Raw genomic sequence first — 21,046 nt, forward strand, 5'->3', positions numbered from 1 at the left:
CACATGTCGGAAGAAGATTTTAAATGATTTTCATATCATAAGAGTAGTTATTACTTGATTCCATCATAAATATTGATTTACTAACTCAATAAATGTGAAAGTATATATTTTGTTTGATTTTTTTGATTAAATTAATTTGAATATATTCTGTTTATTTATTAAGAGTATAAAAAATCAAAGCAAATTAAAAATACAGAAAAAACTTTGTGAATAAATAATCATGATATTGGTGAGAAGAGAGATTTAATTGGTTCAAAGATTTCGAACGAAATAGTAAACGGCCAGAATTGAATTTAAATGAAACGTTTATTAATGTGGAAGCAAAACTTCCAAATCAAAAGACACACATCCTCAATAAATTCAATTGACGTAAGTCCAGATTTAACTCTTTTAGCAACAGGTTCATCAGATAGAAGTGTTGGATTAACAAATCTCCAAACAAAAAAAACACAATATCTTAGAGGTCATCAAGATAATATAAAGTGTGTCTCGTTTTCACCAAATGCAATGCAGCTTGCAAGTAGTTCCAATGATGGAACAACAATTTTATGGAATTCCAAAACAACAGAAAATGTTGGTATCTTAAAAGGACATCAACTTACAGTTCGTTCTATTTGCTGGTCACCAAATGGACGTTCTATTGTGACAGGTTCTAATGACAAAACAGCTGTTGTATGGTCTCTCAATCATTTTACTAAACGCCAAGTTTTAACAGGGCTTAAAGGATGGGTTCGAGATGTAAAATGGCATCAAAACACAATTGCAGTTGCTGGAAATGATAATAGAATTCTTTTATTTGATACTCGAGTACCAAAACATTTCCAATCGATTCCAACCGGCACAACCGCTGACATAACCTCCATTTCATTTCACAATTCATCTCAATGCATTGCAGGAGGATCATTTGATCAAATGATACGTATATGGGATTTACGTACTTCCACATTGCTTCAACGTCATGCTGCGCATACAGCACCAATCACAAAAGTTGCTTTTAATCCATTTAATGATACACTATTGAGTGTTGGAAATGATTGCTTTGCAAGACTTTGGGATCTTAAAGCTGCGAGTATAATGGCAACTTTTTCACATCATGATGCACCAATCCTTAGTTGCTGTTGGTATCCTTCCGGTAAAGGATTTGTTACCACAGGGGAAGACAGAAAGATTTGCTCATTCAGAAGCGAAGACGATCCAATTGATCCAATGTCACTCGAATTTGATGGAGGAGACATCGTTCAGGCAATTGATCGAATGCGCCGACAACTCGTTGCACTTGCATCAACAATGAAGTCATTAGATAAAAGGCTTTTGCTTCAGGAGGAAAAACTACAATGGCTCTCTGACATCGAATGATTATATTTGTTGAAATTGTGTATGTTTAAAAATGCTTTTAATTATACGTGTTTTGGAATTGATTTTTAAAATGCATAAAATTTATGTAAAGTTATTTTTGGTTTATTTGACAACAAATTACCTTCATGTTGATCAAACTAAAAATGTGAATTTGCATTCAAATTTTTCATCTTTTTGAATAAATTACATATTTTTGGCAAAATTATCCATTGACAAAAACAAAATACGACAACCGTCAATATAAATGTTTTAACGTTAGAAGCAATGCTTTTGCTTTTTGCATTTTTCTTTCATCTTTCTCTTCAAAAATTCATTAAAGAAAATGGAACCTTAATTGTTAATTGTTAACAATTACTAACGACCTTGAGAAAGGTACTTATAAGAATTTTAAAAGTGATACCATCACACTTCATTTTGCAGAAGATGTTGATATTGTCCCATACAAATCATTCCATTATTGGAAAAAATTAAACACAGTTGTATGCGGGCCAAAAGTTACAATAATTGGTGATTCCTCCTTTTCACTAGCCAGTTTGGTAATAGCTGATCTCCAATCAGTCATATCTATTGGCTCCAATGCATTTCACCTATGTTTTTATCTCAAAAAAGTTATATTCGGTCAAAGCTTCCAAATCATTGGTTCAAATGCTTTTTCAAATTGCGATACTTTGACGGAGATCATATTTCCGAACAGTCTAAGGACAATAGGTGCTTCTGCGTTTGAGCTTTCTCTTCTCAATTGCACAATCAATATTCCCGAAAACGTTGAAACCATTGAATCACATTTATTTTCGTTCACAGATATTCAAGAAATCCGACTTCCAAATGCATTAAAATCGATAGGCTCATCAGCTTTTGAAAAATGTAGGAAATTAACGAAAATTATATTTAAAAATCAATTAAAAACAATTAGTGAGTCAGCATTTGAATATTGCAAAATGTTAGAAAGCATAACACTTCCAGACTCGGTCACGACAATTGGAAATGCTACATTTTGTAAATCAAGTTTAAAATGTATAAAATTATCTAATTCACTTACATCTATCAGTCATTGTTTATTTGATAATTGTAACATTATTAACATTAACATTCCTGATTCAGTTAAAATGATCAATGAATATGGATTTTCTCAATGTATAAACTTAGAAACAGTTCGACTTGGAAATGGCTTAAAGACAATTAATAAATTCGCATTTACTTCATGCGTAAAATTAGAAACGGTACAATTTGGAGAATGTTTAGAAACAATTTGTGAATCTGCATTTTATTATTGTAAAAGCTTAAGTAAAGTTATAATGAATGATAATGTTAAAACAATTGGTGATTATTCATTTTATTACACTTCTAATTTGAAAGAAGTTAAATTTGGTAAAAATGTCCAAATCATTGGTAACATCTCATTTTTCTTTTCATCCAAACTAGAAAAAATTACTTTTAACGAAAATTTGCAAACAATTTGTAGCCAAGCATTTTGTAGTTGTGAAAGCTTAAAGTTATTAACATTTGGACCTAATTTACGGTATATTGGCCAACAAGCGTTTTATAAATGTCTAAACTTAACTTATGTATCGATATCGAAATCATTAACAACAATTGAAGAAAATGCATTTGAGTTATGTAATAACATATTGTCTATTAAAGTAAATAAAGAAAATCCAATTTATTCCAATTTAAATATTTAAATAACGATGATATCCTTTGGAATAAAGATAACTCAGTGATAATTCGTTATCCGCCTTCGATTAGTAATAATACATTTGTAGTTCCAACTTTCGTGAATAAAATCGAGAAAAACGCATTCGCTTACGCATATAATTTGGTTAATGTAATTATCAGAGAAAATGTTCGTTACATCGGAAGTTCTGCATTTGATAATTGCGTCAATTTAAGATGCGTGCATTACTATGGTACTAATTCACCCGGAAATAATTATGTGTTTGGTAATACGAAAGTTAAGGAAGTGATGGTGAAACATAACTATAAAGATGTGCAGTTTTGTAATGTACCAGTTGTTAAGGGTAAAATTGACGGAGAATGAATTTTAAAAGTAAAACTTTCACTTTTGTAAATATTTTGATTTTGTTAATTTTTACATTTTCGATTTAGTGTTAATTTAAGAGAATGCAATTATTATTTTGGTTTGAAGCGATTTAACTTTTTTTAATTTAACTATTTCATTTATATTTACATCTAAAACTCCATATTTCAAATAGATGTTTGGATATGGAAAGTATTCCAAGTTATAGTCCAACATGTTAGTTACTCAAAACTAAAAATTAATTCTTGAATTACGCGATTATTTAGCAAATAGCTTAAAAAAGATTATAATCTCACTCATATTCTTCATCTAACTAATTAATGAAACTTAGTCACCTTACAAAAAATAAAAATTAATCTGTAACCATATTGCATTACATATAACATCGTTTTTATTGTTCTTATATATTCTGAAAGTACTTTTTTCATCATATTATAGTTTCGGTATTAAACATAAGTAAAAAAATGTTATACACCAAAACCGAACTATTTTTACTCAATTGTCATACTGATTTCATATATAAAAAACATAATATCTATTTACTTACAAACAATTTTTATAAAATCTTCAAACAGTATTCGAACTTTTTCCTAAACAAAATGTATCCAAGCAGCATAACAATCACAAGCAACAATACTAAAGACAAAACGACGTTATTACTTTCATTCAAGTTATCCGAGTTGTTCGTTTTCAAATGCTTCAAAATTTTGTGACCCTTAATATCGAAGAAGTTGATTCCATAAAAATTCGAGTAAGACACAGTTACCTTTGATGTTTCATCGGCCTTTATATATATGTTACTATTATTTTTAAACACGCAATGAAACATATCCACAAATGCGTTATTACTTAAGTTAACATCAACATTCTTATTACCCGAAAATTTTGTTTCTTCGATCTTCAATGACGAATTAATATTTTCTAATATTGCGCCATTCATTACATCATTTGCATTAAAAATCGAATTTTGAATGTGAACATTACTATTAAAATCAAATGACATAATAAAATCATTCATTTTATTTCTAATGAATTTTACTTTCCGAATATCAATTAATGATTTAGTACCCTTTAAGTCAACAAGTGAATTTCCAATATTTCCTTTAAAAGTAGAAGTCGTGGAAACATAGAAATTACCGCCGGGTAAATAGAAAAGTGGCATTTTGCCACTGAAGTTGTTAATAATTTCGGTTTTGTTGATGGTAACAATGGAACCAATTGAAGTCGCTAAGAAAACGCCATTGTTATTCAGAACACTTGTGTTAGTGAAATTAAACTCACATGTGCCATCACACAACATAATCTCAGGATGATTATTATTCTCAAATGTACAATTCCAAAAACCAAAACATGATCGAAACTCAAATCGATGTAATGGGGAAAAAGGAGATACGTTGTTACGAATGGTCGTGTTAGTATATTCACAAACAGAATTAATGGCAAAAAGTAGAGATTGTCGAGTATTATGAAGTACATGATTTCGTTCAATAATTGTCATGTTAAGATATAAATGTGTGGAAAACATAGAAATGAGTGATGTGTTAGTGACACTGTTTTCGGAAATATAACAATTATCAAGTTTGCATTTCCCAACACCAAAGCATAAAAGACCAATACCATTTTTTACGTGATTATGTGTAAATGTTGTATCAGAAAATACACCTTTTTCAACTGTTCGAAAACATGCAATGGTTGTATGAAAACATGTAAAATGAAAATTATGGATACGAGAATTTGTTGCACCTTGTACAATAATAAAGGAAAGACTATTGGATTGATATTCTGAACCATTAATTGTTAAATTATCGCTTAGAAATGTAACACCTTTTGAAAGTCCATAATTAAACAAATCGCCAAGCATGTTTAATTCATTTGCTCCTCCAATATAATCACCTTTAATAAATACTATATCATCATTTTTAATATTTTCTTTAGCACGTGAAAATGAGCATGGCTGTAATATATGACAAAAGTCGCTTTCATCACCATTAACTTCTGTGTATATTTCTGTTGCGAATACTAAGAAAGGAAAAAAACAGATAATCATAGAAAATTTAACGTTCGCCGATAATAAAGAACGTTATTTGTGATCATCACGTTGTAAAATATTGGTCACCCAATTAATTAATTGAATTTTCAAAGGAGAACCGTCGTATACATTGATAAGAGAATGGTCATTTCACTTTGACATGTGTGACGAACCAGTCCGTGTTGTTCTTACCGGTGCTGCAGGCCAAATCGGCTATGTTCTTGCTTTCCGCATTGCAGCTGGTGATCTTTTAGGTAACAAGAAGGTTATCCTTCATCTTCTTGAAATCCCACAAGCACTTCAAAAGCTTGATGGCGTAGAAATGGAACTTACAGATTGCGCATTTCCAAACCTTGTTGGTGTTGTCAAGACAGCAGACCCAGCAGTTGCCTTCAAGGATGTTGATGTAGCATTCCTCGTTGGCGCATTCCCACGTAAGGATGGAATGGATCGTGCTGATCTCCTTAAGATCAACGGTGGCATCTTCAAGACACAAGGTGAAGCCCTTTCCAACTATGCTAAGAAGACAGTTAAGGTTATTGTTGTTGGTAACCCAGCTAACACAAACTGCCTCATCTGCCAACACTACGCCAAGAACCTTGGCCCAGAAAACTTCTGCGCCATGACCCGCCTTGATCATAACCGTATGAAGGGTGAACTTGCTGAGAAATTCGGAATTTCATATGGTGATGTTCACAAAGTTGCTGTTTGGGGTAACCACTCTAACACACAAGTTCCAGATGTTTCACATTGCGAAGTTGAATTACCAGATGGCGTTAAGAAGGCAACATCCCTCCTTGAAAAGGAATACTACGAAGGCGAATTCGTTCAAAAGATTGCTACACGTGGTGGTGCAGTTATCAAGGCTCGTGGTTCATCATCAGCTGCATCAGCTGCCAACGCTGCTATCGATTGCATGAGAGATTGGATCCACGGAACTAAGTATGGTGATTGGGTATCAATGGCCATCCCAGTTCCAGACAACGAACCATACGGCATCAAGAAGGGAATCGTTTACTCATTCCCATGCACAGTCGACAAACAAGGCCACTATCATGTTGTTGAAGGTCTTGAAATCAACAATTTCGTAAAAGAAAAGATGCTCGCTTCCGAAAAGGAACTCATCGATGAAAAGAACACAGCTTGGAAAGAGCTTGGAATCTAAATTCAATAAAATTTGGATTCAGTAATATCTTTTTTGAATTTCTTTTTTTTAATTATTCTCAGATACCGAAATCAACAATTGCCAAAGAATTGAAGTTGAATTGCGAATGACAAGTGTTTGTTCGCCAATTTACACCAAATCACCATCAAATTTGGTTGTATTGCTCAAATTCATCAGCAGATAAGTGCATTAATTAATTCGATAAAATGGGAATCTTTCAATTAATCTGATGTGATATAACATGGCAAATTAATCCGCAAATACAGTGTTTCTACATGGAGTTCTGAATAAATTTAAAGTCAAAAAATATTTTTCGAAAAATTGCTTTTTACCATGTTTCGCGGAATGGTGTGAAGCAAACTGCTTTGATGACTTCTGGCTTGACAACATGTGCTTCCTTTGGTTGTGCTGGAAGACGCTTAAGGGCAGACTTGTCAAGTTTGATTCCCTTTTCTTTGGCTTCCTTCTTAAGTTTTTGTGTTTGAGCAACACGGTTCTTGAAGTCGTCTCTGCATTTTGAGTGTTGAATATGCTCTGTACGAACGTAGATACGTTTTGGTGCAATGTGGTTATTAACACGACGATAAATTAAAAGACCAACTGCGTGTGGTGAAACATTCCAAACAGTACCTGTGCGGCCGTTATAAAGACGGTGTGGCATACCTTTCATAACAGCAGAGTTGACATGAACATCAACAATATCTCCGATTCTGAAAGTACGAAGTTGTTGTGATGGAGCTGGCATTCCATGTTTCCTGAACTTACGAGCAAAAAGATAGCGTGTTCCCCAGCGAAGACCTGCAGTGTGACCCATTTTTCAAAAGGACGACCAAAAGGAAATAACCGTTTTTATGGCGGTTTCTGGCGGTTATAGAATGTTAACGGTCGAATTTTTGTGGGTCATTGAAATATGTTGTAAAGCTTTCAAGTTTGAGACCACTTTTTTTGTGTTAAAACGTGTTATGTGACCAAATATCTTCTGTAAGCTGGAACAACTAGAATACACATGAACCAACCAAATCTTAACAGATCGTCAAATGAACTAAGGTCACGCCATAGTTCGATTTATGATGACACGGCAACAAGCGATTTTTACTCTGTTCATGATCAATTTAAGAAACGATTAGCTATTGTCACGCTTTCAGTTATATTTGCAATCTTTGGAATGGTGCAGTCTACAAGGCTATACTTATTAATGGTTGCCAAGTGGATTATTCTCCTTGGAGTTATATATCTTCTGAATTTTATCTTCTATAAAAAAGGAGGTCGAGCAATGACCGAAACATTCATAATATCCTGTGTAATTGCTGCTATTATATATTTTATTCTCCAATCTCCATTTCCATTTTTTGTAATATCTTTCTTTGTCAGCGTGTTCTTAGCAATTTTATACAGAGCCATACCATTACATTAACTTTCAATAAACCGAAATTGTATTTGAACACATCTAATTAATAATCTGTTTGATGAGAGAATTAAAAAAAATTCATTTTCCCCACGAAAAATATTTACTTATTCCAGAGATACAATTGTTATTCCAAGTCGTTTTCGGAACTCATCAAACTGATCCTGTTCACTTTTTGAGAACGCATTAATTTTTGAGATCGCCTGCATCAAAGGAATTGTTTCGATTAAAATTTGCCAAATCTCGTCACATAACTTTGCGATTTTTAGCGGCGGCTCCACATCTATTTCGCCGATATGGTATTGATATACCAGCCAATAATAAGCGTTATCATCTTCTTGTTCTGCATTAAACACATAAGACATCAATTTTAACAAAGGCGTATTACTGATTCCAAGTATATATTGTCCCCAAACTTGCGTCGATTTACCAGTAGGTACAACAGCTCGATAATTTTCTGATATTTCTTTTAGTTTGTCTCTAAATTCGGTGAGTCTTTCTTCATAGTAATCTTCTTTCGAAATTTCTTTTTTCGTAATTGATTTAACTTTCGAAAGTGATGAACATCCGGGTAAAACATTCTCGGTTTCGAATGTATAACGCGTTAGAATCGGATCATTCCAGTTCTCTGCTTTCATCATTACGTCGCGTGTGAAAGTATTTGCTTCAAGTTTTAGAAGTTGATTATGGTCTTCATTAACTTGAATAATTTGTTGATCAAAAGGGTCATTCGTTTGTTTTGTATCACTTTCCCATGGTATAACATTATGATCTGATAAAATATGAACATCATATTTTATTGTATTATTAAAATTCTGTTTCCATTTATTCACAAATGCATCAAATTCGCCTTTAGGATAACAATGAATAACATCATTAAACTTAAGCTTGTTTGCTAATGTTTTATTTAATGTTATTCTTGCGAATTGAATTTGTGTTTCTTCACTTTTTTGTAAATCGGCGTAAACCGTTGAAATTTTGTTGAACAGCTTTTTGAGAAGCGCAAATTGTCGTCGTTTTTCCAAAAAGTCAAACAAGAAAACGGTTATGTCTCCGATTATCCAATTAATTTTTGCTTTGATACATAATTCCATAGCCTTTTGTAATGACTCACTCATTGAGTCCTCGTTAAATAGCTTACTTTCCATTACTAAATAACTCGAAGTCTTCGGGTAAACAGTTATATCGATTACAGGCTCATTATTCACGTACATAAAAGCAGATATTCCTTCTGTTGGTATTCCACCGACTTTTATACCCTTCAACTTAAATACTTCTGCAATTAATGCGCAAAGTTTCCATTGCGTTACAAAAGCTGCGCAATAATCATCGTTTTCTTCATTTATCGAAACGATTTTCTGATAAATACTTGCGCGAATTGAAGGGAAGTTTTGGAATTCTTGATAAAGTTTAAGTAAATCTTCGACAGTTCGTTCATAAGTTATTTGATTACATAAAGATTTCGATATGTTGTTATATATGTTCGATAATTTCACCGGATAATCAGGCGACCAAAATGGTATAAAGCCGGAGTTCTTAAATATTGTTTCGCATAATGAAAGTTGGAATGAGATTTCACATCTGGAACAACTTTTATTGATTTTAGTTTCAGTATTAATCAGCCAATTTAATAGTGATACAGACCCAACTCTTGATTGAAGTAATTTCATTTGTGTCATTGGAAAGATTGCATTTACTAAATCATTAATAAATTTAGTTTCCTTAACAAAAAATGAATTCTTGGACTTTTCTACAAAATACGCAAACATTTTATATAATATTGATACCGTATCTGAAGAATGTTTTGGCGAATTTAATATATGAATTAATAGTCCGAGTAAAGCATTCAAAATCGTATCATCGATTTCATTGAATTCATCAAAAAGACGTAAAAACATTAAAATTCTCCATGTGCTTTCATGTATGCAATTTAATTGTATGATTTTTTGTAATGACTTAATATTAACTTGAGATAATTTCGGCGTTAAGTCTTGTTGATATATAGTATCATTTGAAAAATCGCTACTTGTCGTAATTTCATAAATGATCATTAAGAAATCAATTAAACCAATTTGATTATCTTTCGAGAGCATTTTGAAGTATGTATAAAACATATTTCCGTCACAATTCTTAAACAAAAATAACAAAATTGGAACTAATTTATGCTTTTTCTCAAGATGTGCTGATAATGAATCATAAAATGTATATATTGATGAAAATAATGGAAATAGAATTTTTGCAATGATTTGCGCTTCTTTTGGTTGCGTATATTGTTCAAGTGTTGACGCTAAAATAGATAATGAATCAGCAGTGGCTTTAATTAGATTTGAATCATTTTCCATAAAAGCATTTGTAACTGTTCGATAAAATAATGATAAAAGTGGTACATATGGTGAAAACGGTTTTTTGATTTCTTTCATCTCTTTAAGTGCTAATGATTTAACATATGAAATATCAGAGAATATATATGAAAACACAAAAAATCGTTCTTTAGTGCTCAACAACGATATGAAGTAATATGAAATTTTGTGAGCTTTTTCATCGTCAAACGCTTTTTGAAGCTGCAACAAAAAATCACTCGCAGATTTGATGATGGTTTCATTTTTAATCTTTGCTATTGCCTCAAATAATGCATACAATGGTTCCTCAATGAAATTTTTCTCATAACACATACTTTTAAAGAGTAATAAAAAAATTGGTTGCGGCCAATCAGATATTTCTAGAAGATTTTGGGTAACATATGATGCAAACGCATGTGAAAAACCTGGTTCTGGCGTGAAGAAATGCTCAATCCATGATTGAAGTCCAGACATATCAGAATATCGAAAGAACATAAACAATGCTTTAATGTCAGTAACCGGTAATGAATCAGTTCTTATTCGTTGGTTAATGACGTATGGTGCAATTGATTTAATCATTGGATCATCAATTTTAAATTCCTCTAAAGAAAAGGCACCACGTATATTTGGTGGTGGACAAACTAATGTCGGATAAATTGATGTCATTTTTAATATATTATCACCACGACTTAAAGCTGCTTTTACATTAAATCCTTTTGATTCCATTTTGTTAACGTGCTCCTCTATCGGCTTTGAAATTTGAATGTTGGACGTTAAGACATTTGTTGTTTTTCCTTTTTCGATTATATTAACATCAATTGTTAATGTAATAGATTCTAGGATTGATGGATCTAATATAAAGTTAATTGGCTCTGGTAAAACAATTTCATCAGCATATTCAATAATTGAAGAATATCCTATTTCATTTGGCTCCTTACTTGTTGGTAATATAAAGGCATTAATACCACGAGGATCTTGACACTTCGGATCAGCAAAATTTTTCTTAAGAGAAAATGAAATAAATGCTCGTGCTTTTTTCGGAAAGAGACAATGTTGAAATTTAATTCGAATGTTATGTAAAGTAAGCAGAGGTGATGGATACATCGGATCAAATGATGTAAACCTGCATGAATCATCAGGACTAAACTCATCAAGAAACTCAAAATCAATTTTGGAATCTGCATATTCCAATTTTTCTGTTTCAAAAATCTCACAAATCGTTTTTCCGTGTTGGTAATTATACCAATCTATCTTAATTTTGCTTGGATCGCCGGAAAGAGGCATTCGTCCAACAACATGCGGGCGACCGTTAGCGAGTTGGAATTCGTCAAATTTAAATAAAAGAAGAACTAAGATAGGTTCGGGGTTGGAATCAGGTGGAAATGGTAAAGTAACTGTATTGCTTTGATGTTGATATCTTGCGAATTTTGGTGAATTTATTGGAACTTCACAAAAAATAGTTTCAGTAATTGGATAACTTGTATAAACAAAAAAATTAATGAAGCAAGTCTCTGATATATCAGGAAATGTTCGATTGTTGATTTTTATGTTTTTGATTTTAATGTATTTGAATGGTTTGTCCTCAGTATATGGAAATGCAAGTGATTTTTGCTTTGCACGTGTTGCTAAATCAACAATTGGAATGGAATGGTATTTAAAAGAGATTTTTGATGCTGAATTAAGTTCTTCTGTTAATTGTCTAACTGAACATTTTCCATCATTTTTTGGTTCTGGTTCACTCAATCCTTCCTCGCAAACATAATCAAGGATAATATCAGATTCTACTTGAGGAAGAGGATCAGGGATAATTAAATTACTTGTTGGCATTTCGGAGAGATAAGAAAGCCATCCAATGTGAGAAAGTTCTTCTTTAGATAATGAATTAAATCTCTCCTTGGTACTACGATCTTTTGTTTGGATGACTTGCTTCATTTTTTTCGCTTTGTATGCTTTATAGAACGCATTTCAATGGATTACTGGACTATTTTTCGCGGTTAATAAAAAGTTACAAGGGACAAGTTTAGATAAATTTTATTATAAATTTGAATTAAATGATAAAATATTCAATGCGAATAGTTAGGACGAAAAGCCGTGAATATTATTTGGCAAATTAATATGTGCAGAAAGGTATATTTTTATTTTGTTCTTGCTTAAAAATCAATGCATTTTAATCGTAAATACATAAAGTATTGAAATAAAAAATGCTTTTCAAAATTTTTCCATTTAAAATGCATCATAACATCATGAATTTAAGTGTATAACTCTTAATTTTGAGGAATATGAATTCCTACCATTTTATTTCAAAATTTGTCTTATGAAGTATATACTTTGGTGGATTGAAATTAATTCATATCATATTTCTGATAATTATTTATTGTAATTTATCTTTTGGCAAAAGCTTAAAGAAACCAATTGGAAATTTTTAAATTCTCATTTAGCTTATCATAAAGTAATTTAGATTGTGCACAATTCAATGCATTAATATAGTTTGATTGAAATTACATAGAATGTATGAAGGGATATATTTTTATACTTTACTCTAAGCTATGAATCTTTTTTTGATAAAAATAAGTAAAATAAACAATTATCTTTAAAAATAATTTTATAAGTTACTTCAAAACCTACTCTTGGCTAAGACTACTGAAATAATTTTTAGCAAATTCTATTGTATCCTCTGGCTTTTCAGCTAATACATTTGCAATGAAATCCTGCAAAATTGTTCTAATCTCAGGATGTTCTCTTACATATTTTCTCAGCTCCACCTTTTGTGCCTGCGACACATCTTCTGTCACCGATTTTATTAATGGGTCATTGATTTCTTCGTTTTTTATGTCTTCCATTTCTCTCAATAACGTTCTTCCTTAACGTCTCCCATCACTTCACTTCATTTCAAATTTCGTTATAAAATCGCCAAACATTCAATAAAATATGAGATTTTATTCATCATTTTCAGCCATCCAAATCTTAATCACTTCTCTCATGTGATTTCTTGTTCTTACCAAATCTATTGGATCACTATCCTTTGGCAAATGCAAATCATCGCAATGTCCAACGTTGTGACCAGTGATCGTATGTGCATATGAACCTTTTGGAACGCCAGATTCCTCTGTGACGCATGTCCATGTCCATGGGTCTTGGGAGCCAGTTGTGTAGTACACTCTTGTTGCGTTTTGGCTTAGACCTCCGTACTTTTGGTTAAACTCGTCAACTTTCGGTGATATTCCTTCGCCGAAAACGTTTGTACATTGCGCTTGGAATGCTGCCTTGTCAAGTTTGGGACTACGTAATGACAATCGGCCAGATGCTGTTTGCCAATATGCTAATTCGTTACATGTCATCCAGAGCCATGAACGCGATGCTGCATTACGATTCGTGTTCGCTAATTCAATGAGAACATCATCGCTATATGTACGCGCAATGTCGCCATCACATTGTTCGGGTATAAAATATTCGCGATTGATCTTCGCAAGTGCTGCAACTGGATCATCGCCAGTCTTAAGCGCATCAACAATTGGTCCGCAAATAAGTTCGACATTATCATATTGTATGCCGATCGTAAAAAGTTCGCCAATGAGAAAACGGAAGTTCATGTCGGTAAGTAATGAAGCATTGAACATTTCTTTGACATATGCTTTGGTGCTTTCATCTTCCATAAGTTGATCAATTAAAATTCGTGTATGACGTGCGGCAGATGCACATTCTTGCCCCATTGAAACTGCTACTTGGAGATCAAAGTCTTGATAATCATCGGTGGCTAAGACAACACCTGAGGAAGAAATGGCGGCATGGAAATTTTGTGGATAAATTTCACGGGCTAAAGCTGATAGAAGGCCTGGATATGAACCTCCAACAATAAGCCATTTGGAATTTTCAATGTGATGCTCCTTGGAATATTCTTCTTGGAAATACTTTAAATCTGCTAAGGCTTGATCAACAGTTAGATATTTGTAATCTTCAACAGTGGAAGTCTCTGTTGGCCATGATTCTCCAAAATATCGGTGCTCAAGAGATAAAACAAGTGCACCAAGATCTTTTGCATATGTTGACAAAAAGTCGGTACCATTGCCGCGAATTTTGAAAACATCACTTTCACCACCAGCATATAAAATAACAGGACCACCTTCGACGTAGTTTGTAGTAACTTCATAATATCTTTGATTGAATTTTCCGCTGTTTGGATTGAAGTGGTCTGTTATTTGACTAAAATTCTTAAGCTCTTTGTCCAAGCCAAGGTTGGTGAAATCGAGTCCATGTTGAAGTCGTGAGTTTGCAAAGATAAAGAGAAAAGAAATCATCGATTTGTTTTGGCTTGGAGGGTTTCAAAAATAACCGTTTGACATATCGTTTCGGAAATAAACGTTCGTTATTATCGTTTTTATCATTGTCTTGATCTCCTTCGATAAATGATTACATATTTAGACATAAGAATGCTACTATAAAATTATATACCAAAATATAAATACATTTTATTAATGATATCATAAATATCATCTATCATCATATTTCGATAACGATTTTTTTTATATTTTTATTGTAAAGTTAGTGATATCCCTTTAGGTATTGTGTTTTGGAACATTGAAATTTTTACAGAAATATGGAATGAAAATTAATACAAATAATATCATCGCAAACACTGAAAATCTTTATCTTCTCATACATATTCTGAAAGAAAATTCAATTCCAAAAAATATTTTAGCCGATTTTATATCATTAGGAAATTTGAATTTGTTGAATATATTTTAAATCAGAAAGAATTGATATTAATATTTCTTTTATTTAATATTTTATTTAATAATTTTATATTTCAAATTAACATTTGGAAATTATTTATATCATTTGGATAGCACTTATTATTACATCTATAGAAAAGGTTATACAAAAATTGTTCAACACTACTTATACTTTCATTTTTCCTTGGATACACGGAAACAGTTAAATTACTATTTGAACATAAAGGAATTGATATTGATGCTAAATTTATTTATTTGCTTTATTTAATAATTATTTTGATAATCTTTTTATAAAAAATTGTTTTATATTTTTCTAGACATCTCTTGAAAGATGCGAAAATTAAATATTTTTTTATAAATGGCACAACAAAAAGTACATTAGACACATAAAATTTCGCAGTTATAATTCGATTTTCTACTCATTGTTTTTACTCATGGTCATAAAAATGTTACATCTGCAATAAGAACGTAACCTCTTCTGTTGAACATGTCTATGCAATATCCGTACTCTCCTTCGATTCTCTCTATCAGTATTATATCGTTTTGCTCGCATTGAATTGCGCCTGTCATTGAGCAATTCGTTCTCGCCAACTTCGGCTCAAGCTCTGGATGCCTCTCCAGGCACTCGATGTCGACCATACCAATGCGATTTCGCTTTTCGTCGAACACTTTCCACTTGTTTGACTTCGAACTGGAATCAATTACTTTCACGAGATCGCCTTTAGAGATCGAAATATCATCAGGACCTGTCGGGTTACTGTTTGTGGAGGCAATTGCATAGAATTCTTTCAGCTCTTTTTGGAAGATGACTTCGGGTTGCAAATAATCAGTAAGTTTGATCGAGAGTGGAATAGGTACAAAGTCAACAAAGACTGGCTCTTGGGTATCAATTTGATTGTTATCAGCTAAAAGAGCATTAGCTTCTCCAACGTCGATCTCTTTCACAATTTGTCCTATCGTTTCGGCTTCGGAGGTTTTGACACTCGAAATTTTTTCGATTTTGGTAACAATGTTTTCGAAGATTTGGTTCATTCGAAAGTCTCGCTCTTTATCAACACGCTCAAATTCTGTGAGACATTCTTCCATTATAATGATGTATTGTGAATATGAATCATTAAAATTAGTGTTTTCCTGTATGATATTACTTTGCACATTGCCAAATTCGTTTTTCAGACTAGTAAAATTGTCGCGTGTTTTGTTATCCGCTTTTCCTGAATTAATTTTATCATGACAATCTTGAATCGATTGACAAAATGAATAATATTTGGAATGCGCTTTTTTATAATGTGCTTCTTCTGAGACATACTTCTTTTTTGCATCAGTAATAAGTTTTTCAATTGTGTTCATTGATTCTGCATAACTTTTTCGGATTTCTTCGAGTGGTTTAATTATGTCTTCTTTGATAATTTTGCAAATTTTTTGGATATCTGATGGCTTATTCAAATATTGTGATGTTATTTTATTCCAAATATCTGTAAAAATGGGTTCCATTTTGTCAAATGGAGAAGAACCACGCGAGCGAGCAAAAAGGCGCTTTTTCTTCTTTGTTGGAAGGCTATAATTGATTGAAGAAAGTGGTTTAATAAATTTTTCATTTAGATAAGAAACGAGTTCTGTGAAAGATGAGACTGTTGTCTCTAGCATTGCTATATTAATTGATTTTGCCTTTTCAATTACTTTAAATGAATCTGCATAAGATAAGTAATTCGGCATAATAAAAGTGACACTTTTGAGTCGAATGTGGTATTCAGACGATAAAGTATTGAATTTAAAAATTGATTTGTTTGGTCATTTTATTTCGAAGTAAAATTTTAACGTTTCCAAGACAAACAATTCGATTTCAATGTAACTATATTGAATTTTCTATCGTATTTCTGGGTTCATCGGTATACCCATTTTTTCACCAAACAAAATCTTCTGTACAAAAGTAGAGGATGAAGCTATAATGTAGAGGTCACATGTGCATATTGTAAACAATTTAATTTTCTGTGTAAACACTATTTCAAATTTTTCCATTAGAATTTAAATTATTTAAATAACATAATATTATAAGCGGGACCAAATTTTCTTTGTTTTCAAAAAAAAAAAATTCAGTTAAAGAAAAACGTCAGGATGCCGAAACATTGCAAGAAAAAATCTCTCTTCTCTTGATGGGTTTATTGTCAATATTAAGAGTCTAGCTACCACCACAGCTAGTGAAAACATAGTTATTCGGATCCTTAAGTTAAGTTTTTTCATATATATTTGGAATTGAAGGATGTCAATTTTTAAATAATTACTATCTTAATCAAGATAAACGGTTTCCACGTGTATTGTCATTTGACAAATTTCTGTTTTTTGGCAAAACCGATATAAGAGGCAAATGAAATCAGCAAACAATCAAGCTCCATAACTAAATGAAATGGAAATTATTCAAACAATCCATCAAATAGTTACTGGCTTAAATAAAGAAAACATTTCTAAATCAATAAATTCAATTATTAAAATATTTGATTATAAACATCCATTTTCTTTTAACCAAGTTATTTCCTATATGATTTCAATTCTTTGTGCAACGTCAATTGATTTTGATGTATATTTGAATTTTATGAAAGAAATTGAATCATTTCAAGAAAAAAATAATATCAGTTCCAAAATTTCAGACGTTTTTTCAATAGTACTTATTTCTAACAATGATAATACGATGTATTATCCATTTATGAGAATGTATGAAGAAAAATTGGGTGATCCAAAAATTCTAAAAGAAAATCCATATCTTTTCCAATATATGTCTAAAACAGAAATACAAAAATATAAAAACAGATATGAATTTAAGGAAATTTTTGATAATTTTCAAGAACTATCAAAGAATGATTGGGCACTTCATAAGAAATATATAAAAGAAGGACATAACCCAAGTGAAATTGCTAAAATAATTCGAAATGATGACATCGAAAAACTTCAAGAAATATCATCACAAAATAATTTTGATTTTAATCAATTAATTAAACCATCGATTTATGAAAGATGTCTATTTCTTAATGAACAATATGTTACATTAATTGATTATGCAGCATTTTTTGCTGCAATAAAATGTTTTAAATATTTACTTATGAATGGCTCTAAAATAGACGACACTGGTAAATTTGCTGTTGCTGGTGGTAACATTGAGATAATTCATTTATGTGAACAAAATCACTCATCATTTATTGATGCATATGAAACAGCTATTATTTTATATAAAAATGACGTCTTTAAATATCTTTATGAAAATGAAATTGTTGAATTTAGAAGCAGAAAAGATTTAGTTATTTTAAGTATTATGAATGGGAATAATGAAATTTTTGCCTTTTTGCAAGAAAAAGGAGTAAAAATTAGTGATAGAATTATTGATATTCTTGCAAGTATTGGGAATTTCTATTTAGTAAAACATTTTATTAAAGTAAACAAAATGCCATATGATATTTTAGTATGCGCAGCAGAATCAAAAAATATTGAACTTGTTAAATATCTTCTTAAAAAGAAAGGAATTGAAATTAATGCACAAAATGTTGATTTACTTTGTTTATAATTTGTTTTAATAATTTTTTGTTATAAAATAATAAATGGTAATTATTAAAAATATTTAAAACAGCACTTATGTCAGCATCTTCTAATGGTAATATAGAAATAATTAAATTACTTCTTGAACAAGAAGGAATTGATATTAATGCTAAAAATAATTATTTGTTTTATTTAAAATTTATTTTAATAATTTTATATTTCTAAATAATATTTGGAAATTATTTCATTTATTTCAAACAGCACTTAATTTGGCAGCTTTTGATGTTAAAACTGATATAGCTAAACTTCTTTCAGCATATAAAAAGTAAGTTGACCAATCAACAAAAAAAAGGGTTTTCAAATTTCGCAAAAATTTCATCTGAAAAAAGTGAAATAAAAGACCTTTAATTTTAATATAATATTATACATTGTAATTTCATTCCAAATAATCTATATTAAAGAATAATAAATGATTATAAAATGAGATATTTTCATTTAAAAAGTGTCAGCCCCCCTGTTTTATGAGAAACTTTTTCTATGTTTGTAACGGAATGCTCTCAAAACTTGATTTCTTGTTTGCAAACAGAATTCATGTTTTTCTTCATTCTACCATTATTTCTCAATGCCCAAACACTTGTTATTGAAAATGATGATGGATTTTTGCAAGAGTACAAATACGTGACAGAATCAATTTTGATTAATGAACCAGTTCAAGAAATTCCTAATAAATCTTTTTTCAACTGGGAATTACTCAAAAGTGTTAGCATTGGAAGCTCGGTAGTATCAATTGGTGAGTATGCATTTTGCTTTTGTTCAAATCTTCAAAATGTGATTATAGGAAGTAATGTGGCTACAATTGGTAATTTTGCATTTTTTGGTTGTGGGCTCAATGAAATTGTTATCCCATCATCAATTTATTCAATTGGAACTGCAGCATTTGCCAATTGTACAAACTTAAGTTTGATTTCAGCACCAAATAATCCAATCTATAGCATTGAAGACAATGTTCTTTATAACCATAACAAGTCAGTTCTTATATGCTGGCCATCTGGTATTAACATTAACAGCCAAGAACTCTTAAGCAGCATCATAAGTATTTCAAGTTATGCTTTTTATGCTAACTCGAACATAAAAAGCATTATTGTTGGAAACAACTTTGAAGTAGTTGGTGACTATGCATTTGCATATTGTAATAATTTGGGATATTTTTTATATACACAGGATTCTAAGAGTAGCTTACGAGAAATCGGAAAATTTTCTTTTTTCGGAAGCGGTTTAATTGAAATGACAATTCCAGGAAATGTTAAAGTTATTGGAAATGGAGCATTTGCGAATTGTCCAAAGTTAAAAAGATTTTCAACATCCGATTTAAATTCGAATTTTAAAAGCGGCGAATTAAATGGCCTTTATGATAATAATGTTTCAATTCTTATACAATCTGGTTCACTCATAGATGAGAATGACAATGTCACAATTACAAGTGGAATTAGTACAATTGGTAGTTATTCTTTTTATGGGAATTCCGAAATGAAATTTATTAATTTAAGTGATAGTGTTATAACAATTGAAGATTATTCATTTGCGTATTGTAATTACCAACGTAGAAACAAATATTTTTCAATTACATTTGGGAAGAATCTAAAAACAATTGGAAATTTTGCATTTTTCGGTTCTTATTTACAAGAAGTAACAATTCCAACAAAAGTCGAAACAATTGGAAAAGCAGCGTTTGCAAATTGTCCATATTTAGTGTTGATCAATGTCGAAACAGATAATTCTAATTTCAATTCGAATGATGGAATTCTATATGACAAAAGTTATTCCAAATTAATATGTTTTCCAATTAATAAAACTGATTTAAATGTTCAAGATTCCACTCAAATCATTGATGATTATGCATTTTATTCATCTAAATTAAATACAATTAATTTCCCTAATTCTGTTACAACAATTAATAGTTTTGCATTTTCATATTCTTCTTTAACAAGTATTAAAATTGGTGAAAATATCGAAACAATTAATGAATTTGCTTTTGCTTATTGTAATCAAAACTTTGAAGTAATTCTTACTGAAAATTTAAAAGAAATTAATCAATTTGCATTTTATAATTGTTCAATTACAGAAATTATTATTCCGTCTAAAGTTAAATCAATTGGAATTTGTTCATTTTCGAATTGTTTTAATTTAGAAATTGTTATCCTTGGAAATAACATAACAGAAATCGGTGACTATTCATTTTTTAATTGCCCGAAGCTAAAGTGCCTTTGCTTCGCTGGTGAAAATGAGCCCAAAATCGGAAAAGAGGCGTTTTCAATTGTGGATGTTAATGAAGTTTTAGTTAATGGAATTTATTCAAGTCAAAAATTTGGAATGTTTAATGTTACATATAATTCATATGAATGCCACACTAAAGATTTGCCTTTTACTTTACCTTTTTCACAATCGAATACTTATTCCAATTC

The 21,046-nt window shown here is 31.0% G+C and overlaps 6 protein-coding genes across 6 annotated transcripts; 2 read left to right on the forward strand and 4 right to left on the reverse strand.

Moving 5' to 3' along the window:
* Positions 1-297: 297 nt before the first annotated feature.
* On the forward strand, positions 298-1,356 carry GO595_010148 (putative G-protein beta WD-40 repeats containing protein; the record flags this gene model as incomplete). The annotated part of the gene is made up of 1 exon (XM_067912795.1): positions 298-1,356. The coding sequence occupies one exon, from the start codon at positions 298-300 to the stop codon at positions 1,354-1,356; it is 1,059 nt and encodes a 352-aa protein (XP_067768886.1).
* A 4,227-nt stretch (positions 1,357-5,583) lies between these two features.
* GO595_010149 (malate dehydrogenase) lies at positions 5,584-6,588 on the forward strand (the record flags this gene model as incomplete). Its single annotated transcript, XM_067912796.1, has 1 exon — positions 5,584-6,588. One exon carries the CDS (start codon positions 5,584-5,586, stop codon positions 6,586-6,588), a length of 1,005 nt encoding a protein of 334 aa, XP_067768887.1.
* Positions 6,589-6,916: 328 nt separating this feature from the next.
* GO595_010150 (ribosomal protein L21e) lies at positions 6,917-7,402 on the reverse strand (the record flags this gene model as incomplete). The annotated part of the gene is made up of 1 exon (XM_067912797.1): positions 6,917-7,402. The coding sequence occupies one exon, from the start codon at positions 7,400-7,402 to the stop codon at positions 6,917-6,919; it is 486 nt and encodes a 161-aa protein (XP_067768888.1).
* Positions 7,403-8,100: 698 nt separating this feature from the next.
* GO595_010151 (dedicator of cytokinesis protein 9-like) lies at positions 8,101-12,264 on the reverse strand (the record flags this gene model as incomplete). The annotated part of the gene is made up of 2 exons (XM_067912798.1): positions 8,101-9,689; positions 10,668-12,264. The coding sequence occupies 2 exons, from the start codon at positions 12,262-12,264 to the stop codon at positions 8,101-8,103; spliced, it is 3,186 nt and encodes a 1,061-aa protein (XP_067768889.1).
* Positions 12,265-13,268: 1,004 nt separating this feature from the next.
* Positions 13,269-14,627, reverse strand: GO595_010152 (Clan SC, family S28, unassigned serine peptidase; the record flags this gene model as incomplete). The annotated part of the gene is made up of 1 exon (XM_067912799.1): positions 13,269-14,627. The coding sequence occupies one exon, from the start codon at positions 14,625-14,627 to the stop codon at positions 13,269-13,271; it is 1,359 nt and encodes a 452-aa protein (XP_067768890.1).
* Positions 14,628-15,500: 873 nt separating this feature from the next.
* GO595_010153 (uncharacterized protein) lies at positions 15,501-16,775 on the reverse strand (the record flags this gene model as incomplete). Its single annotated transcript, XM_067912800.1, has 1 exon — positions 15,501-16,775. The coding sequence occupies one exon, from the start codon at positions 16,773-16,775 to the stop codon at positions 15,501-15,503; it is 1,275 nt and encodes a 424-aa protein (XP_067768891.1).
* Positions 16,776-21,046: the final 4,271 nt, after the last annotated feature.

Source organism: Histomonas meleagridis (genome assembly GCF_020186115.1).
Source record: "Histomonas meleagridis strain 2922-C6/04-10x chromosome Unknown scaffold_61, whole genome shotgun sequence".
Taxonomy (NCBI): Eukaryota; Parabasalia; order Tritrichomonadida; family Dientamoebidae; genus Histomonas; species Histomonas meleagridis.